The 18,397-nt window shown below is 40.6% G+C and overlaps 1 protein-coding gene across 2 annotated transcripts in view; it reads left to right on the top strand.

The window, feature by feature from the left end:
* The window catches only part of LOC124612436 (colorectal mutant cancer protein), a 602,106-nt gene that overhangs the window by 552,304 nt on the left and 31,405 nt on the right, over positions 1–18,397 (top strand). For both annotated transcript variants that reach the window (XM_047140650.1, XM_047140660.1), the window contains exons 7-9: positions 129–482; positions 10,991–11,176; positions 14,259–14,506. In XM_047140650.1, coding sequence (XP_046996606.1) covers positions 129–482; positions 10,991–11,176; positions 14,259–14,506 — 788 coding nt within the window. The remainder of the gene's footprint in view (positions 1–128; positions 483–10,990; positions 11,177–14,258; positions 14,507–18,397) is intronic.

The raw sequence follows: 18,397 nt of genomic DNA, 5'->3' as shown, positions 1-18,397 counted from the left end.
CTGGTACCAATCTTACTTCATCTACAGCACTACAGAGTGACCAGTGTGGTCTGTGAGCTGATGTTTCTTCTAATTCAGATTGTTGTCAGTGAGTCCTTCTGCAAATGGTTTTAATGTATTTTGTGCAGGAAGAGGAGCCCGACGAAGAAGCGTGCATCGTACCAGATCCACCAGATGAAGAGGACTGTACCTCTGGTGAGCCAGACACAACACCTCTGGCAGAGCCTGAGCATTCAGCAGTCCAGCAGCAGCAACAGCAGCAGCAGCAGAAGACAGAGATGGAGGGGGAAGGCCTGCTGAGCCGTGAGGCGGGCACGTCATGTCGCAGCCTGCAGCTGGCCGGGCTGGCTGAGGAGCTGGCGCAGCAGCGAGCAGAAGCTGCTGCGCTTCGAGAGCGTCTCGAACGGCAAGGTCACGAGCTGCAACAGGCACGTGCCAGCATCGCCACGCTACGCGCTGACCGCGACCGCCTGCGCAAGAAGGTGAGTGGGTGTGTCCTGCACAGCAGCCTCTTCTGGCATGTAGGGTCTATTTAAGGCAGGTGTCGGTCCAATAAGGGGCCATGTCCCTACCGCCCCCACCCCCCTCTCCCCCCAACGAATATTTTACTAGTGCCTATGTTTGCCACATATTTGTTGCTTGATTAACACCATCTCATGTGCCGCAACTGCACATGCTGTCTGCTACAACAATGCAGCAGTCTACTCAGTAACTGCTGTACTGGTTAATCTTTGTGGTTTACTGTCACTGTTAAAAATGTCCCTAAACAAAATATTGCAGTATGCTAATTTGGGACCATTATTCTTGCTATTTCCAGTCTGCATTTTATGTAAAAGAGCAAATTGTTTTAGGACTGTGAAGTTGTAAACCAATAAATGAGTCCCAAAAATGGGTAGCGACAGGAGTCTGTGAGGAACGACCAGAAATTTATTTCACTTTTCAACTTATTCTCCCTTTTAATTTTAACACTCACTCACTCAGTCACTGATGGTAGCCTGAAAGCCTGCAGCAAAACATTCTTGTGGCAGCTGTCACATCCAACACCCAAGTGCCTCATTTTCTTCAAAGTGCTGCCCACCTTGATAGTTTATAAGGGACCCAAAAGATGAAAATTACGGGGGGCTAAGTCGGAGATGTATGAGGGATGTTCTATGTGTTCCCAATGAAATATTTGCAATAGTTCCTGCACGTGTCATGCTGTGTTAGGGTGTAAATTGACATCTAGAGAAATAACGTAGGCTGTCAGGAGTCAGGTCATTTGCGGTGTAAGGCCTTACACAGTTCCAACAGAATGGTACAGTAGGATGCTGCATGAACAGTCTCACCATGAGGTTTCAATTCCGGCAGTATGACATCCACACATGACATTCTGAATAGATAAGGTATTCTGTTCCATTTGTGCTCTGCAGTAAACAGGTGGGGCACCCAACATGCGCAATTTTATGAAAATTCAACTGCTTATTAAGAAGGTTGTGTATAGTCTCATGACAACCAACGTAGGCATGTTCCATGTTGACAGTTGCACACAAGGATGTCCATGGATCATTTCCTCCACACACTGCACTGTGGCATCAGTGGAAAAACTCCACAGGGTGACCAGGGCGCATCTTGTTTGTGATTCATTCTCATCATTTGTTGAACTTCAGTATCTAGTTGAACACACCTTTCTATGAAATATAGTTCGCAGCTTATACAGTGCATATTTTGTGATGAATATCATCTTTGGACACATTCTTTATTCCCAAAAACCACAAAGCTGTGCACTTGTCTAGTTCGGCACTCTTTTGTAGCACACATGCTGCCTTCCACTCACTATGTCCAGTAATCGTTGACGATGGGAATACTGGGTATCAGCTTTCTTCTGACCTCACATGTACTGCCACCATATACCAACACATGGGTGTGAAATTTATAGTGATATGCAGTTTTCTGGCATTTGCAAGTTCTTTTATTGTCTCAAACTCCTGATCATCACCCACTTCCATAGATGAGTACTCATTGCATCTGACTGCCGTGCAGAGGACCTGTGTTCAGTTCCCAATAGTGCCAGGGGTTTTTTATCGGTAAGGGAACTGTAACAGGGTGCACTCAGCCTCTTGGTGCCAAATGAGGAGCTGCTTGACTGGGAAGTAGTGACTCCATGGTCTGGAAAGCAAAGTCTGGGTGAGGGGTGTGCTTGACCCCATGCTACACCATACAGCATCCAAATGACGCCATAAGGCAGAGGATGATACACCAACCGTATTGTATGACACAGTTCTCCGGGCATGATTGTGGATTTTTTTTTTTAGTTGTACTCATAATTACACTCTCTTTGAAAAGCAGAAATAAAAATAAAGCAAATGACACCCAAGTTGTTACCACAATACAGCTGTAAAAAAAAAAACCATATGCAGACTACAGGTGATAGTTTTATTTCCTTCTTGTGGAGTTCATATACTCTCATCATTAACAGCAACATATACCCTGTAATCTATGTGATGCTGCTTGAGATAAACATACTTTCTGTTGTTGTTGTGGTCTCCAGTCCTGAGACTGGTTTGATGCAGCTCTCCATGCTACTCTATCCTGTGCAAGCTTCTTCATCTCCCAGTACCTACTGAAACCTACATCCTTCTGAATCTGCTTGGTGTATTCATCTCTTGGTCTCCCTCTACAATTTTTACCCTCCACACTGCCCTCCAATGCTAAATTGGTGATCCCTTTGTGCCTCAGAACATGTCCTACCAAACGATCCCTTCTTCTAGTCAAGTTGTGCCACAAACTTCTCCTCTCCCCAGTCCTATTCAATACCTCCTCATTAGTTACGTGATCTACCCATCTAATCTTCATCACTTTCTATTGGTATTAAATTTGATATACCAAACTGAAACGTCCATTTTAAGCTATTGGATTGCATTTGACACAGAGGCTCTTCAGAATTGTCATTTTTATTATTTGTCTTTGATTTACAGAAATAAGTGTACTTTTCCATTCACAAATGGTTCTTGCTATTTAACAGATTGTATACTGTGATGAAGCTTCCTCTGTCAGACTGGTACTTTATCCAGAACCTTGCTGATATGATTCTCACAGAGTGACTTGGAAGTTTCAGGAGAGAGGTACTCACAGACTGAAACTGTAAGTTGAGGCATACATAAATAGCTCACTGCCATAGTGTTCTTGTGAGAGGTGTGGCTCCAAATTTGGGTCCCAGCTTAACATAAAAATGTGTGCAATTATTTCATGTTTTACATTTGACTGTGCAGCATAAGCAAATTGGTGTGACCCATAAGCTGGTTTTAGCCCACTGCCATAATTTTCATAAAATTCCAGCTCATGTTTTCAAGTCAATCCTTCGCAGTTTATTACATGAATTTAAGCTCTCTCCTCCTTAAGAAAGGAACCATCAATTCTGAAAGCTAGGACAGGTCATGTACCGGTACTTCCATATGTGTCGAGTGGCAGTAGTAAGTCCTTCTCCTCCTGAGGTAAAAAGGCAAACTGGCGCACATTAGATCACATTACATTATTATTGCAGCTGTGGTCCTTAGTTATTGCATATCATGTAAATAACATGAAAGTGTAGTCTACCATGAAATGAAAGCATCCCTCCCTATGCAGACACAAAAAAGGTTTTCTTTTAGAGGTATGAGTCACTAAAAACCAGTATTAGTAAATACTTAAACCATTTTATTTTGAGGCAGATGAAAAAATGAAATTTTAGTTTCTGTACAGGATGAAAATGTGTGGTGTTGCATATTGCTAATGATGACAGTTCTGTACAGGACATGGAGCAGGATGGGTGAGCATCAGAATTAATGCAGGATAGTATATGTCTGTCTTAAAGAGTCTGCCAATTCAGTTTCTTCAGCATCTGTGTGAAGCTTCCCCATTGGTCAACAAATCTGTGAGCATTTGTGCAGCCCTTCTCTGTGAATGTCCACATCCCTTGTTAGTCATATTTGACACGGAATCCAATCACTTGAGCAATAATATTCTTTGGATGGGTTACATGAATGTAAGTAATCCCCTTCTGATTGTATTTCCCTAATACTTTACCAATAAACTGAAGTCTACCACCTGCTTTACCTATGACTGAGCCTATGTAATCATTCCATTTCGTATACAGTATAACCTCTTAGAGCGAACTCGTATACGATGAACTCGCGATTAACGCGAAAAAAATATTGGTCCCACCAGGAATACATTGGTTCTTATGGTATGTTTTATCAGTTAACACGAATTTCGGTTAAGGCGAATTACAAACTCTGTTTCAGTTCCTAGCGTAATTAAATTTCACTGTAACACAAACTTCCGACCTTAGAGTATTCTAAAGCGTAATTTTTTTTCCAAAATAAATGTAGAAAATGCAGCTACAAAGCTAATTATACTTATTGTTGGCCCGATTTTAATGTATTGTAGGTCGGTAGCCGCGATTATCACCTCAACAATCAGCGTATGCTGTACATTGTAAGACATTCAATAATGTGTGCAGCAGCATTTAGGAACGTACTCAGTGTCAGATTTGACAGGTGTTCTGTTAGTCATAGCCATATCGAGTTGGAATACTGAATAAAAACTACAGTTCCAACCGGTACCGTAGCACGCGAAAATGGCAAAGAGGAAACAAACAGCTCTAAATGTACAGTTAAAGCTTAAGATCTAGATGAAGTGGACCGCGGTACCAAGAAAACAGCAATTGCAGGGCAGTTTGGAATACCTAAATCTACTTTATCTACAATTATTAAGAATCAAGAAAAAATTATAAATGCTGAGGCATCAATTTCTGGAAACAAATCTAAATGACTTCATACTGCCAAGTATCAAGACATCGAGACATTACTGCTAGAATGGTTCAATCATATGTGTGCATCTAACATACCTTTAACTGGCCCTGTTATTCAGTCAAAAGCAAATGATATTGCTAAAGATATGGGCATTGAAGACTTCTGTTGTTCTGCTGGTTGGTTGTATTGGTTCCAAAAGTGACATTCAGTTTCATCTGTACAAATTTGCGGTGAAGCAAATAAAGTAGATGAAGAAAGTGCGAACAACTGGTTGCATGAATTCAACCGAGTGAGGGAAAAGTATGCCTCATGTGATGTGTTTAACATGGATGAAACTGGATTTTTCTACAATCTTTTTCCAAATCACACCCTGGGGTAAAAGGTGATAAGTGTCATGGTGGAGCACGAAGCAAACAATGTGTGACTGTTGTACTGTGTTGTAATGCTGATGGCAGTGAGAAGTTTCATCCCTGGGTTATCGAATCCGAGAAACCACATTGTTTTAAAAACATAAATATGGACACTTTACCTTGCATCTACTCTCATAACAAGAAAGCTTGGATCGATGGCACATCATTTCGTAAGTGGCTTCTTCGTTTCAACAGTCAAATGGTTGCTCAAAATAGACATGTTCTTCTTACATTGGACAGATGTACTGCCCATAACGTTCATGATCTGAACCTATCCAACATAAAGGTTCAATTTTTTCCACCCAACGCCACAAGCCGCCTTCACCCTTTGGACCAAGGCATAATCTCTCTCATAAAGAGAGCTTATCATAAGCAACTTGTAAGAGCTGCAATTCATGCTGCTGAAAACAACACTGCAACCCCAAATTGGAATCTGCTTGACACAATAAAAGCCATCGCAGCAGCCTGGAACTCAGTATTGCCACATCATATAGGGAAGTGCTTTAACAGAGCTTGGAGACATAGCAACACTGAAGATGTCGACGAGTTAGAAGATGCCACTTCACCTGATGAATGGACAGTTCTCCAGGACGTTGCGAACCCCGGGATTAGTTTCGAAGAATTCATTAGTGTAGATGACGATGTTGCCATATGTGCTTCTGTGAATCGGAGATGCCAAAAGCTGTGAACGAGGTGCAAGAAGGGCCATCAGAAGAAAGTGAAGAGGAAGAGAATACGGATACCATTCCACCTACTCATCAGGAGATGTTTACAGCCTTGAACTGTTTAGAATGGTTCACTTCAACATCCAACGTCACTGCTGGGTTTATGGACGCTATCATTACAATTGGTTGTGAAATTACAAATTATTATCGTTCCCATGAACATCAGCGAACCATGATCGAATTTTTTCCAAGAAAGTAATGTACATAATTTGTGAGTACTTGTAATTTTACAATCACTTTATAGTGTTATAAATCTACAATAATGTGATTGATAGTGTAGTGTATTATACATTCCTGTACTGCTGTACATGCATACTTATTAAAATCTGTGTTTTTCACTTAACACAAATTTTTTTAACACGAACTCCTGATTTTTCGGTCCCTTCAGATTCGTCTTATACCCTGGTATTTGTATGAGTTTATCAATTCCATGTGTGACTCATTGTTTTTGTAGTCACAGCATACTACCTCTTTTCATTTTGTGAAGTGCACAATTTTACATTTATGAGCATTTAAAGCAAGTAGCCAATCTTTGCACCACTTTAAAATCTTATTAAGATCTGACTGAATATTTGTGCAACTTTTTTCAGACAGTACTTCATTATAGATAACTGTGTCATCTGTCAAAAGTTTGAGGTTACTATTAATATTCTCTTCAAGGTCATTAATATACAACATGAATAGCAAAGGTCGCAACACACATCCCTGTGGCACATCTGAAGGCCATGTTCCCTTGTACCTCTCTCCAGTTGTTGATAGGCATCGGCCAGCACAGCAGTGTTTTGTGCAAGGAATGCCACATTGCCTGCCTAGGCTAAGCACTACAGTGAACAGTTAAAAATGGCTCCTCTTGTATTTAACTCTATCTAACTTATGACTTTTTGAATAGCAAGTGAGGAGATATTGCCACCCTGTCTCAGTCCTTCCTTCCCCTCCACTTCTCTGATGATTTTGCCCTGTATTTTTACTTTACGGTTGGTTTCACTTACATCACAGTAAGTTTAGTGAGCTTATAAGGTATTCCAGCCTCTTCCATTAGATTCTGCAGTGCCACTCTTGAGATGGTATCATAGGCTTGTTTAAAATCGATATAAAGGTGGTATTTATTTATTTGATGTTCATAACTTTTTTCAAGTTATGTTATGAACATGAAAAATAGAAGGTGTTTGCTAACAAAAGATACTTTATCTACCTGACTGCTGTGATCTGATGCTTTCACCATGTCATGTGTGAAAAGTGCAATTTGGGTTTCACGTGAGCGATGTTTTCAGAATCCATGTTGATTGGCGTGGAAGAGGCTATTCTGTTTGAGGTACCTCATTAAGCTTGAGCTCAGTATGTGTTCTAAGATTCTACAGCAAATCAATGGCAGGGATAATCAGCTACCCTACTTGTAGATGGATGTGACTTAAGGCTTCTTCCAATGACTGGATTTTTTTTAAAACAGGGATTCCATTGGGCCGTGTAGTTTCCAATTGTTTCTCAATACCACTTACCTATTTCATTCATCTTTTCAGTGGTACAAGGATTAAATTGGACCATTTGTCCTGGGTTATCCTTTGTAAAGGAACAATGAACATTTGAAAATGGAGTTAAGCATTTCTCCTTTTGCTCTGCTAACCTCAATTTCAGTCCCTGTTTCATCCGTCTGTGAATGGACACTAACTTTGGTACCACTAACAGCCTTTACACTGACTAGAATTTTTTTAAGTTTGTGAAAAGATCATACAGTAATATTTGCTATGTAATCACTGAAGGCTTAATGCATTGCTCTCTTGACTGTCAAACACATTTTATTCAGCATTTCTCTGACTTTAACCGAATGGTTTTGTCTTACATCTGTTATGCAGTGATCTCTGTTTCCTTAGAAGTTTCTTTACAGTGAGCATATACCATGTAGAGTTCTTATTATGTATTGTTCTACTGGTTGCATATGTATCCAGTGCATGGTCAACTGTTCTTTTAAACTTGCCTTGAAGTTCCTCTACAAGCTCCTATCCTGAGATAAAAGTTTCAGATTTCTCATTGAGATATGACACTATTGCATCTTTATGTAGTTTACTGACTATATAAATCATTCTATGTGTTTTGATTGCCCTTGGAAATTTTGTAATCATTGTTGCTACAAATGCCATACAACTGTTGATACCAATTTCAATGTGAACATCCTCTAAGAGGTCTTGTCTGTTAGTTGCAATTGGATCTAACATATTTATTGTCTGTTCTAGGTTGCGTTCAGAGAAGACATTTAGTAATATCTTGCCACATCCACCTCTAACAAACTGTTGCTATCCCTGTTGTTTGCCAGGTGATGGAAAAGTAAATTGAGCTTTTCTCTAAAGTTTCTGATTACATCATAAGCTGAGTCTGATGGTCAGGAGAAGGATTCAGTTACAGTTCTATGCCCACTCTGATACTGAGTCTTGCGTTTTGCATGCAGCTTCAGTTTCTGTCTGACTGGATCTGAGTTTTTGTCTGCTGCAGCAAATACGCCATGTCAATTTCCCATTCTCCTACTCTTTTAATATATGCTAAAGTTTTCCCCAACAATCTCATTGCTGTTAGCTTCACTGTTTTTAGGAATACTTTAAACTCTGATACTTTGTTGCAAATGCTTCAACAGTTAACCATCAGGATTTTAGCACTCACACCTGTGGGAGAGGGATGGGGGTGGCATTTCTTTGGGTCTTATACTGATACTTCCAGGTCTCCTACTTCTATCATTATCTGGACTGGATGGAGACTTGACTAAGCTAGAAAATCCATGTGCGCACACCATACACAGTCAGCTACCTGGGTAGCCACCTCTGATGTGTAGTGCACACCTGACCCATTTAGAGGGACCTCCCAGTTCACAACTCTATGGCACAAGCCTAGGAAGCCACAGCCTAGTTTGTCACATACTCTTCACGTTCTCTGAATCGAGCCTTTCACTTGACTCTGAATGAGGGCCAACAATCTGTTCTTGGAGCAAAGCTACAGATTGTGAGCTTCATTAAAACTCCTTGAGGGACACCAGTATTATCAACGTTCTCTGACAGTCACTGGAGTGATCCAAATTGGAGCTCAGATAACATTGTTTGTCCTAATACACATCACATACTGCAATTGGTTACACCCTGTTCCCTTAATGGCTGCTGGAATTCCCTCTTCAACATGTTGAATGAGGCCCTCATAAGGCCACCATCTGTTTGAATTACTGATGATTATAAACCCCTGACACTTTTGCATTTTGCCTCCTCTTGACAAAGGACACAGCACATTTCAAAAAGGTGAAGTGAGGCTCACTGCTCAGTTTTGGTTTCATTGGAAGACAGCCCCTCATTCTTGCTGGTTAGGGGGATGGGTGGAACACCTTGAGTTTTCTGTCGTTCGTGTCTCTCATACACAGGGTGCATGGACCTGCCATTGACATGCCACACATAGTCAAATTAGCGAGTAGCGATAGATCCTGTATTTCCTGCAGGAGAGACAGTATCCACAGTAGAGGATAGCACTTGAGGTACCTTTGGTATCACTGGTACATGACTCTTTGGCAGCCCTCCCAACATATTTCACAGACGCTTCCAATTGCTTGACTGTAGTCATGGCAATTTCCAGCTGCTTATGAATGTCAATTAACTCATTGCATGCCTAAGAACAGAATACACATTGGGGCTGGTGCAGTATCTTACAGAACAGTAAAAAGAGGATGTTAGACAAGTTTGCTGATTCTCTTTTAATTTATAGAACTGACGCTTTCTTTGGAAATGAAGCTGGTAGGAAAACAAGTAAGATGAATCAGCAGCTAATTTTTGTGAATAATACATTCTTTAAATGTTACTGCCAGTGTAAAATTTACACAAAGAAATGTAACAATATTATGAGAAGGAAAGTTGCTACTGAGCATATAGCAGAGAAGCTGAGTCGCAGATAGGCACAACAAAAAGACAAAAAGACCCTCACAATTATAGCTTTCGGTAGTGTGGTTTCTCACACACACACATATCCATCCACACATATACAGACGCCAAATGGCGTTTACAAATGTCTGCTTGTGACTGTGTATGTGCGGATGGATATGTGTGTGTATACGAGTATATACCTGTCCTTTTTTCTCCCTAAGGTAAGTCTTTCCACTCCCAGGATTGGAATGACTCCTTACCCTCTCCCTTAAAACCTACATCCTTTCGTCTTTCCCTCTCCTTCCCTCTTTCCTGATGAAGCAACCGTTGGTTGCGAAAGCTTGAATTTTGTGTGTGTATATATATAAAATGTGTGTGTGTGTGTGTGTATATTGAAGGAGGCCTTAATGGTCGAAAGCTATATTTGTGAGAGTCTTTTTTCGTGCCTATCTGTGACTCAGCATCTCCACTATATGGTGAGTAGCAACTTTTCTTCTCATAATATTGTTACATTCCATCCTGGATTTTCCATTGTTTGACACAAAGAAATATCTTTTATAACAACTGTTTTCTAGAAAAACAGTTGTGTCTGTTGCTCTTCATGATATCCGTCGCTTTGTAGGTGCCTATTACATGCAAGCTGTTATAAATTAAGAAAAATGGAATTAGAGTGTACAGTACATGTTGATAGGCATTAAGCATACACAATCATTAAAAGAACAGAATCACATGTTTTTTTAGAGGAAATAGTGTATAATGACCTCCTCTTCTCATGAAGTCCATTTGTTGTTGTTGTAGTTGTTTTTGTTGTCATCAGCTCCAAGACTGGTTTCATGCAAATCTCCATGGTGCTGTATCCTGTGCAAGCCTCTTCATCTTTAAATAGCTGCTGCATAATCCATTTAAGAAAAAAAAAGTTTTTAGGTTCCATAATTTTGAGATTTTAGAGTGATAGCACCACATCCCATTAGCAAATGAAATTTTTTAAGCTTGGAAGATTACATTATTTTTAGTAGTTTTAAAGGTGCTTTGACATTTTCCATTCTTAAATATTAAGCTGGCCGAGAGAGAGAGAGAGAGAGAGAGAGAGAGAGAGAGAGAGAGAGAGAGAGAGAGAGAGAGAGAGAGAGTATGTTTGTTAATGATTGCAAGCTTTATCAGTGATCGTTATTATTTTTTTTTATTTACATGAAATCCTGCAGGTGCGTGAGATGGAACCCAAAGGATCACCTGAGCACAGGTGTTTATCATCCTCCCCAACAGCATGTACACCAAATAACCTGTCAGTTGTCCCACAAGATGATACCCCTGTCTGCAAGGTAGCTGAGCGTGTGGTTCTTCGCAAGATGGACCATCACATCACTGGTTCTCAGTTGGCTTCACTTGGGGTATGTTAATTTGTGACTACACATTTTATAATAACTTTAGCAGTGCTTTGTCATTTATGTTGCATAATGCTGTGTTAAATGTGTACTTTCACTGAAAACATAGTATTTATGCAGAAGAGTAGGGGCATTTTTAACCATTTGGTATAGAGTCCACTTTGTTTCTCTTTTGTTTCTTTTGGCTTACATTCATATCTAACTTCATCCATGTGTATTGCTTTAGATTTATCATCTTAATCCAATAAGGATTTAAGTTGTGACAGACAAAACAATAGTTTGCTAGAAGATGATGAGTATGTCACTCGTTGAAACATTGCAGTTGTATAATACTGCCACCTGGCTGGAAACTTGAGAGCTTTTCATCAGCTGTGTACACCAGCAGTCACATACATGACAATAGTTCCTTATGTTGCAGAACTTGTCCTGACCAAGAGAAGAGCTGACCTTAATGCCAAGATAAATGTCATCCAATAGTGCTTACCATCACTGACTCTTTGATAGCACCAATATTGGAAAGTTGGGAAACAACAAACACAGTGCAATTCATAACAAGACGTTTAAAATTCCTCTTTATAAAGGAGAAACATGTGAAAAGTGTTTTTATAATATGCAAAAGCACATTTGTACTACTTGATAGTTGCCGATAGTTGGCACATGGCCAAACTTAGAATAGTATGATTAAATAACTTTTACAGTTGAAGGTGACTGAGGTGCCATTTACAGAATTTTACATGACTATGAACCCCAACCCTGACAAGTTATTCAGTTATGATATAGATTTTCTGTTGCAAATAGTTACCTGTTTGTGATGCAGAAATCATTATTTACTTTCTGTGAAAATCTGAGTCCGTCTACTAAGTAATATCTGAAAATAATTTGAAGATGTGCATTACATTTGTGTAGTGATAATGCAGATAAAATATGATCAAACAGAATGAACATGTATAATCAGTCTCTGACTCTTCACAAATGGAATCCAGTAATGGTGCTACTGTAATGATTACTTTCTATGACACTCTTAACAGTGGTTTCAGAAGTAAAGATGTAAACGTTTTGGTATGATTTGTTTCATTTCTTTATAATTATAGGATGCTTTTCCCAGGGTATAACAAGTGCAATTGACAATATGGAAAATCAAAGATAATCAAGAATCTTTATTGGCCACTGATCGTACGAGATAAAGTAGGCTTGGGCTTTGTACTCATTACAGACGTATTGGTTTTTTTTTCTTTATTTCACTTATTTCCATTTCATAAGGCATCCCAGACAACTTGCGCATTATCCATGTACTACCCTTTTTTTTTTTTTAATTTTCTGCTAAACACCTCACAAGAAAAAAGAACCATGTTATTGTTTGGGACTGTGCCTGAGGATGAGAAGTTCACTAGTCAGAATTTTGTACTTTAGAAAAATACCACTCATTTTAATTATGACAGATGACAAACGATGCTGATAGTTTCTCCAAGTACATAACACTATCGCACAGTGATCCCATGAGGAGAGACTGACGCTGCAATCAGTATACTTTGATGAATGGCGTACAAGTTGTCTGCCAGGCAGAATTGAATTTTGTTAAAGGATTCAGATCACCGGACTTGTGTTTCCAAAAAGTTAATGTCGAAGCCATGACCCAGGATCAGTTTCAGACAAGGTGAAGTCGTTAGAACACTCAGAAATTAGTGAATTTTGTTGATATATTTTATGTCCACAACCAAATGGTTTCTGAGAAATAAGAGATTTAGTGGTTTAGATCTGTTGGAGATATAGTTGAGGAGAAATACTCCTGGTAACAGAGGTAATAGACTAGTGGTATAAAGCCTATGTTCAGAACACAGTCAGTTTTCGTGAACATGATTTCTACTCACACTACTTGTTAAAACTGTTTCTGTTTGGAGAAAGAATGTGAAAGCAGTCACAAAATTTATATACTTGTATTCTTACTGGAAAGCAAATGATCATGGAATGCGCCTTAGAAGATTGACTGTAAATGATTGGTCTTTGATTCAGGTGGTATGTTTTTTGTTTTTTTTATGAATTTAAGTACTGTACGCTGTCAATGTTTTTGCATGTAGATGCATATCATTTGCAACATCTGGTGGGAGCTGATGGCATTTTCATATGAGAATTTTTCTGTATGTACAAGCACACAAAACCCTAACTTTATTAAATTCGTTTTAATGGCTACAGTAACTTGATGGATCATTAATTGCACTCCAATAAAGATTGCTTGTTGATTTGCTCTGTGCAATCACCTCTCGTGTGATTCACAAAATTATCCTTTAGTTAGAGGGAGAGATTGCATCTACAATTGTGTAATACTTTTGGTAGCTTTTTCACCTCCATAGTCCTAAAAAAATGGGTAATATCTGACTTTTCCATTTCTCCACAAAAGCTCCAGAATATTGCCAAGCACCTCTCTTTTTTGTCAATCCATGCTCCATTTCCAGAGTAATTATCTTTTACTACTGTGACAAACTATCCTGTTGGCACTGGACCCTCTTACACTAATTACACTTCTCCACTTCGTGCTATCACAGGCAGCATATCTCAGCACAAAATTATTGACACCATCAGTCTGTAGAAGAAATTTTTCTTAAGTTATCAGGAACCCTTTGATACTGTAGGCAAACAATAAACTTCTTTAAAAGCATTCGCTGTATACTGGAAACCTTTGATAATGCCATCTATATTTCAGCTTAGGAAATATGTACTCTGCTAAACATACAACAAAAGCCTGATGCTTTCTCCTGAAACAGCTCAAAGTTGCTCAAACAGAAATTTACTAATATGGAAGACATATTTGCTCAGGCCAGAAAACAATACGTCATCACAAATGTGCACAACTGCCGTAGTTAGTGAGAGAAAAAGGAGGTACGCTGTTCGGCTGGAACCACCTATGGAAATAAGAAAAAGCATTTCACATTTCATCTAACAAAGTTCATAATTAGTTCTTATGTTATGGCTTCATAATGGTCTTTTAGCATATTTAATTAATGTATATCTTATTCTCCTCAGAGAGCTTCAATATAGCAGAAAAGCTCTTCTATAAAAATTTGGCATGTATAGCTTTATCTTCTGTAAGCAGGTATGCAGCACCAAGGTGGCAGAAACATTAGTTAGTGAATTACAAGAGGCAGATCTGCAAGAATTGACCCATGGTGAAGCAGCTGTAAGGCGGCAATTTGAAGTGGAAACGGAGAGACTGAATAGTCGTGTAGAACATCTTAGAGCTCAAAATACTGTCCTAGCCCTCACCCTGGAAGACAGCAAGTCACAGTGTGACCGCCTTAGCTTGCTGCTTGGAAAATATGAGTCAAATGCCACAGCACTCAGGTTAGTATATTTATTTTGAAGTAGAAATGCTGCCGTATTATAGAGCTGAAATTGGTAACACATAAAAAATGAATATTTTTCATTTTAAGATGAAAATAAATAGATGAATTGAATATTCTTTCATACTATTTTCATTTTCGCTGAGTCAACAGAGATAAGGATGAAAGGTAAATGAAACATTACAGTTTCTCAACAAATAACTCACCTGTTACTGTCATGTTCTCACTGATGGTGCAGTTCACATCAACTTGCAACTTCCCGTATTCCAGAAAGTGATTATTAAAACTTTAATATTCTTTGAAAACAAACTTGCGAATCCCCAAAATAAAAGTTACTGGAGCAGTCTTGACAGACACGATACAAGCTCATTGGTTGAGTACACCCTCAGCAAAAGTAGCTTGCTTCAAACCTCTATTGCCCAAGTGCTGTAAGGATACATGTATATTATATGATATACAGTAAAATAGGCTAATGCCCTTGGACTGCCACCAGTAAAATTTTCTCCTTCACCCATGACTTCGAAATACATGAATGTGCAAAACTTGTATAGTAACCAGAATCAGACACAACTAGGAGACACTGGCTGACCAACTGAGGAAATCGACAGTGAATCACTGAAAAACACACAAAAAAAAAACCAACAGTGATGGACAGAGAACAAAGACAACATGGCAGAGTTACAATCCAAGAACTTAGTCGCAGCAGTATGGGATACCAAACAACGATGAATACTACAAGCAATATGAGAGCACAGTCAGAAGATGATTGAGGACTGAGCACTGCACCACTAGCTGTGTAGTGCAGCCATGGGTGTCGATAGCCTGGCACATGGGGCATGGCCTATGCATAGTACTGAGGCAGTGATAGCAGCACTTGAAAAATTTAGGAGTGCCACCTAGTGGCTGTTCAGGTCCATGTGTTCTCGCAGGCTTTCAAGCTCATCAGACCAGGATACGAGATATCCCACCCCACCCCCTCCCCCCCACGATTGCCCCCCTCTGAAAGGGGCACTAGGGCCTGAAACATCCTGGACAATGGTTTGGAAGATGAACCAGTGGTGTGGTTGGTGTCCCGCCAGCTGGGAGAAAGAATGCAGAATGTCAGGCAATGCACTGGGGAACAGCAGTGTGGGAGATGGTTGTTGAACCAAGGGATGCTGTAGGGCCCTACCTCAACACTCGCATCCACGGGAACCACCAACAATGCTCCACAGCACAAACTTTACGGATTTGTAAGGGTGGATGCACCAACTCCAAGTGACCTATTGTTGGTGGTGCAGTCAGTTGGAGGGAACAGAGATGGTTGGTGTGCCAGCACTCCAAACTCCGTGGAGTGTCAACCATCATAAGGTGCTGCCCATGGGTGGCCACCCCCATAGCCTGCATCCATGAAGGGTTTGCTCCATATGAATGTGCCAAGACTACTGAATCTGACAGGTGTCATCCAGTGGGTCAGGTCTGGGATTCCGAGGTGCCAGGAGATGGAGGAGAGTATGTGGCTGTCACTCATGAAGAAGCTCTGGTGGGTTGCAGTCATGGACAGGAGTGGTCCTGTAAGTGTTCAGGAACATTGTGAGTGCCACTGCAGACATGGATACACCCAATACTTTCAAAATTCGTTGTTTGAATGTTCGCACCATTCTCTGCTTCTTCATTGAAGTAGGGGTGAAAAGTTGGACTAAGTGGGTATTTGAAGCAATTGGTGGTGCAGAACTGTTCAAAGGCTGTTGCCATTAATTGAAGCCCACTGTCTGACATGAGGGTGTGGGGAAGCTCTTTGATGGTTAGAATGTGAATAAGTGTATTGAGTGTGGCTGCTGTAGTGGTGAACGCCATGCTAACCACATACGGTTAGTTGGAATAAGCGTCCACAACAGTGAGCTATGTAGAGCCCAGAAAGGGACCAACAAAGTCCAGATGAATGCTGTCCCAGGATGACAGAGGTGGGTAGGGGATGGGGAGAGGAAAAAGACTGAGGCGGAGCAGCCTGATGTTGGGCACATGCAGAACATCTTTGCTCCATAGCCTCCAAGTATTCTTTCAGTAAGCACGTTGCCTGGTAATGGCTTTCATCCATGAAACACCCCAATAGCCACAATGGAGGAGTCCAAGACATGAAGGCGTAAGATAGTCAGGATGACAACACAGTGGGTATCTGCCTTTGCATTCAGAAGGAGAACATCAGAGACAACAAGTAAATTATGAGAGAGATGGGCCCAAGCCCAGAGTTCTGGACCAACAGATTCTGAAAAATAAATAGGCCACCCATGTAGCACATAGTGTTTGACATGCTGTAAGGTAGGATTGCAGCACGTGTCTGCTGTGATGCGAGTAGCAGTAAAGGGAAACCGTTCCGTGGTATGTTGTCATTCTATGTCAATGTGGAAACAGGAGATCTCATGTTAGTCAAATGCTGGGTCTAGTCCTCAGGGTAGATCAGAGTGCATCCAGGTTTGCATGTTGCACAGTAGGCTTGTAGTTAATGTTGTCACTATAAGAACTAAGGCAAAGAGCCCAATATTGGAGCCTTTCAGCTGTCCATCCTGGAAGCTGTGCATGTAGCCCAAAGAGAGCAATCAACACATTACGGTCAGTAACGAGCGTAAACTTGGTCCCAAAGAGGTACACATGGAATTTCTTAATTGAAAAGATGATCTCCGAAGCCTCTTTCTTGGTACACAGACAGTTTCTTCGAGTGAAGTCAGTGTCTGGGACACACAGGCAATCGGTTACTCAATGCCATTATGGCAATCGTTTACTCAGTGCCATCATAGTTGCGGAGTGCCAGCACTGCACCAGTGCCACAGGGGGAAGTGTCAGCAGCCAAAACATGGGGGCGTGATGTAGAACAAGTCAAAAGGCAGGATGCTAAGCATAACTGCGTGAAACCATGCTCGCAGGCAGCCTGATCATCAGAACTGAATGCCCTTCTTCTGCAACTAGTTTAGGAGGTACATAGTGTGTGTGCTACTTGCAGGAGGAACTTGCAATAATAATTCACTTTACCCAAAAGACCTGCAGCTTCCTGTAGGTTTTGTGGATGTGGGAGAGAGTCTACAGCTGAAATGTTGCAGTCAGTGGCCTGAATCCCATCTTTGTTTAGTAGATGTCTGAGGTATTCCACTTTCTCCTGAAAAAACTGGCATTTGTGTAAGCAGCACTTGAGCCCTGGATCATGTAATGTAGCAAAGAGGTTGCACGGGTGGCTCTGGCACATAGGACCTGTAACAGTTAAGTCAGCCAGATAATTGGTACAATCTGGGATGCACATAATTAACTGTTCCGTGCATCTTTGGAAGATTGCTGAAGTGGAAGAGATCTCTAAGGACAAACATTTGTATTTGTACTAGCCAAAGCATTTATTGATGACCATAACATGTTGTGATTCCTCATCTAGTGGTACCTATAAATTTAGCATCTGTGAGGTTTACCTAGCTGCCAACATACTTTGAGTGAAGACGTCCTCCAGACATAGTATGGGGTAGGTTTCCAAGTATGTTGAGCATTGCTTGTCAGCCCAAAATCTCCACAGAGCCATTTGGGTTCTTAACCACTGCCAGGGGTGTGGCCCAAGCATTTGCTTTGACAGGTTCAATTGTCTCAGTTTCATGAAGGTGATCTAGTTCAAGCTTAACGACATACATAGGAAAGCCAGAATCAGAACTGACGAACAGAAATCAGTCACTGCATCTGGATGTAGAGAAATATGTTTCTCGAAATTGGTGGCGCAATCCGTGCCAAGTTCGAACAGAGATGCAAAAGAGGCACAAAGTTGTCAAGTTTCTGGAAGGGAACCATGTTTGAGACGACATGAACTTTGTCCGTGATGTACAAACCAAATAGTGAGAACCCATCCAAGCCGAAAATGTTACCAGTCAAGTGACTGTCGACA

This window comes from Schistocerca americana, chromosome 1 (assembly GCF_021461395.2).
Source record: "Schistocerca americana isolate TAMUIC-IGC-003095 chromosome 1, iqSchAmer2.1, whole genome shotgun sequence".
NCBI classification, from domain to species: domain Eukaryota; kingdom Metazoa; phylum Arthropoda; class Insecta; order Orthoptera; family Acrididae; genus Schistocerca; species Schistocerca americana.
Note: the sequence above shows the minus strand (reverse complement) of the source record. Positions and strands in the feature narration are given on the sequence as shown.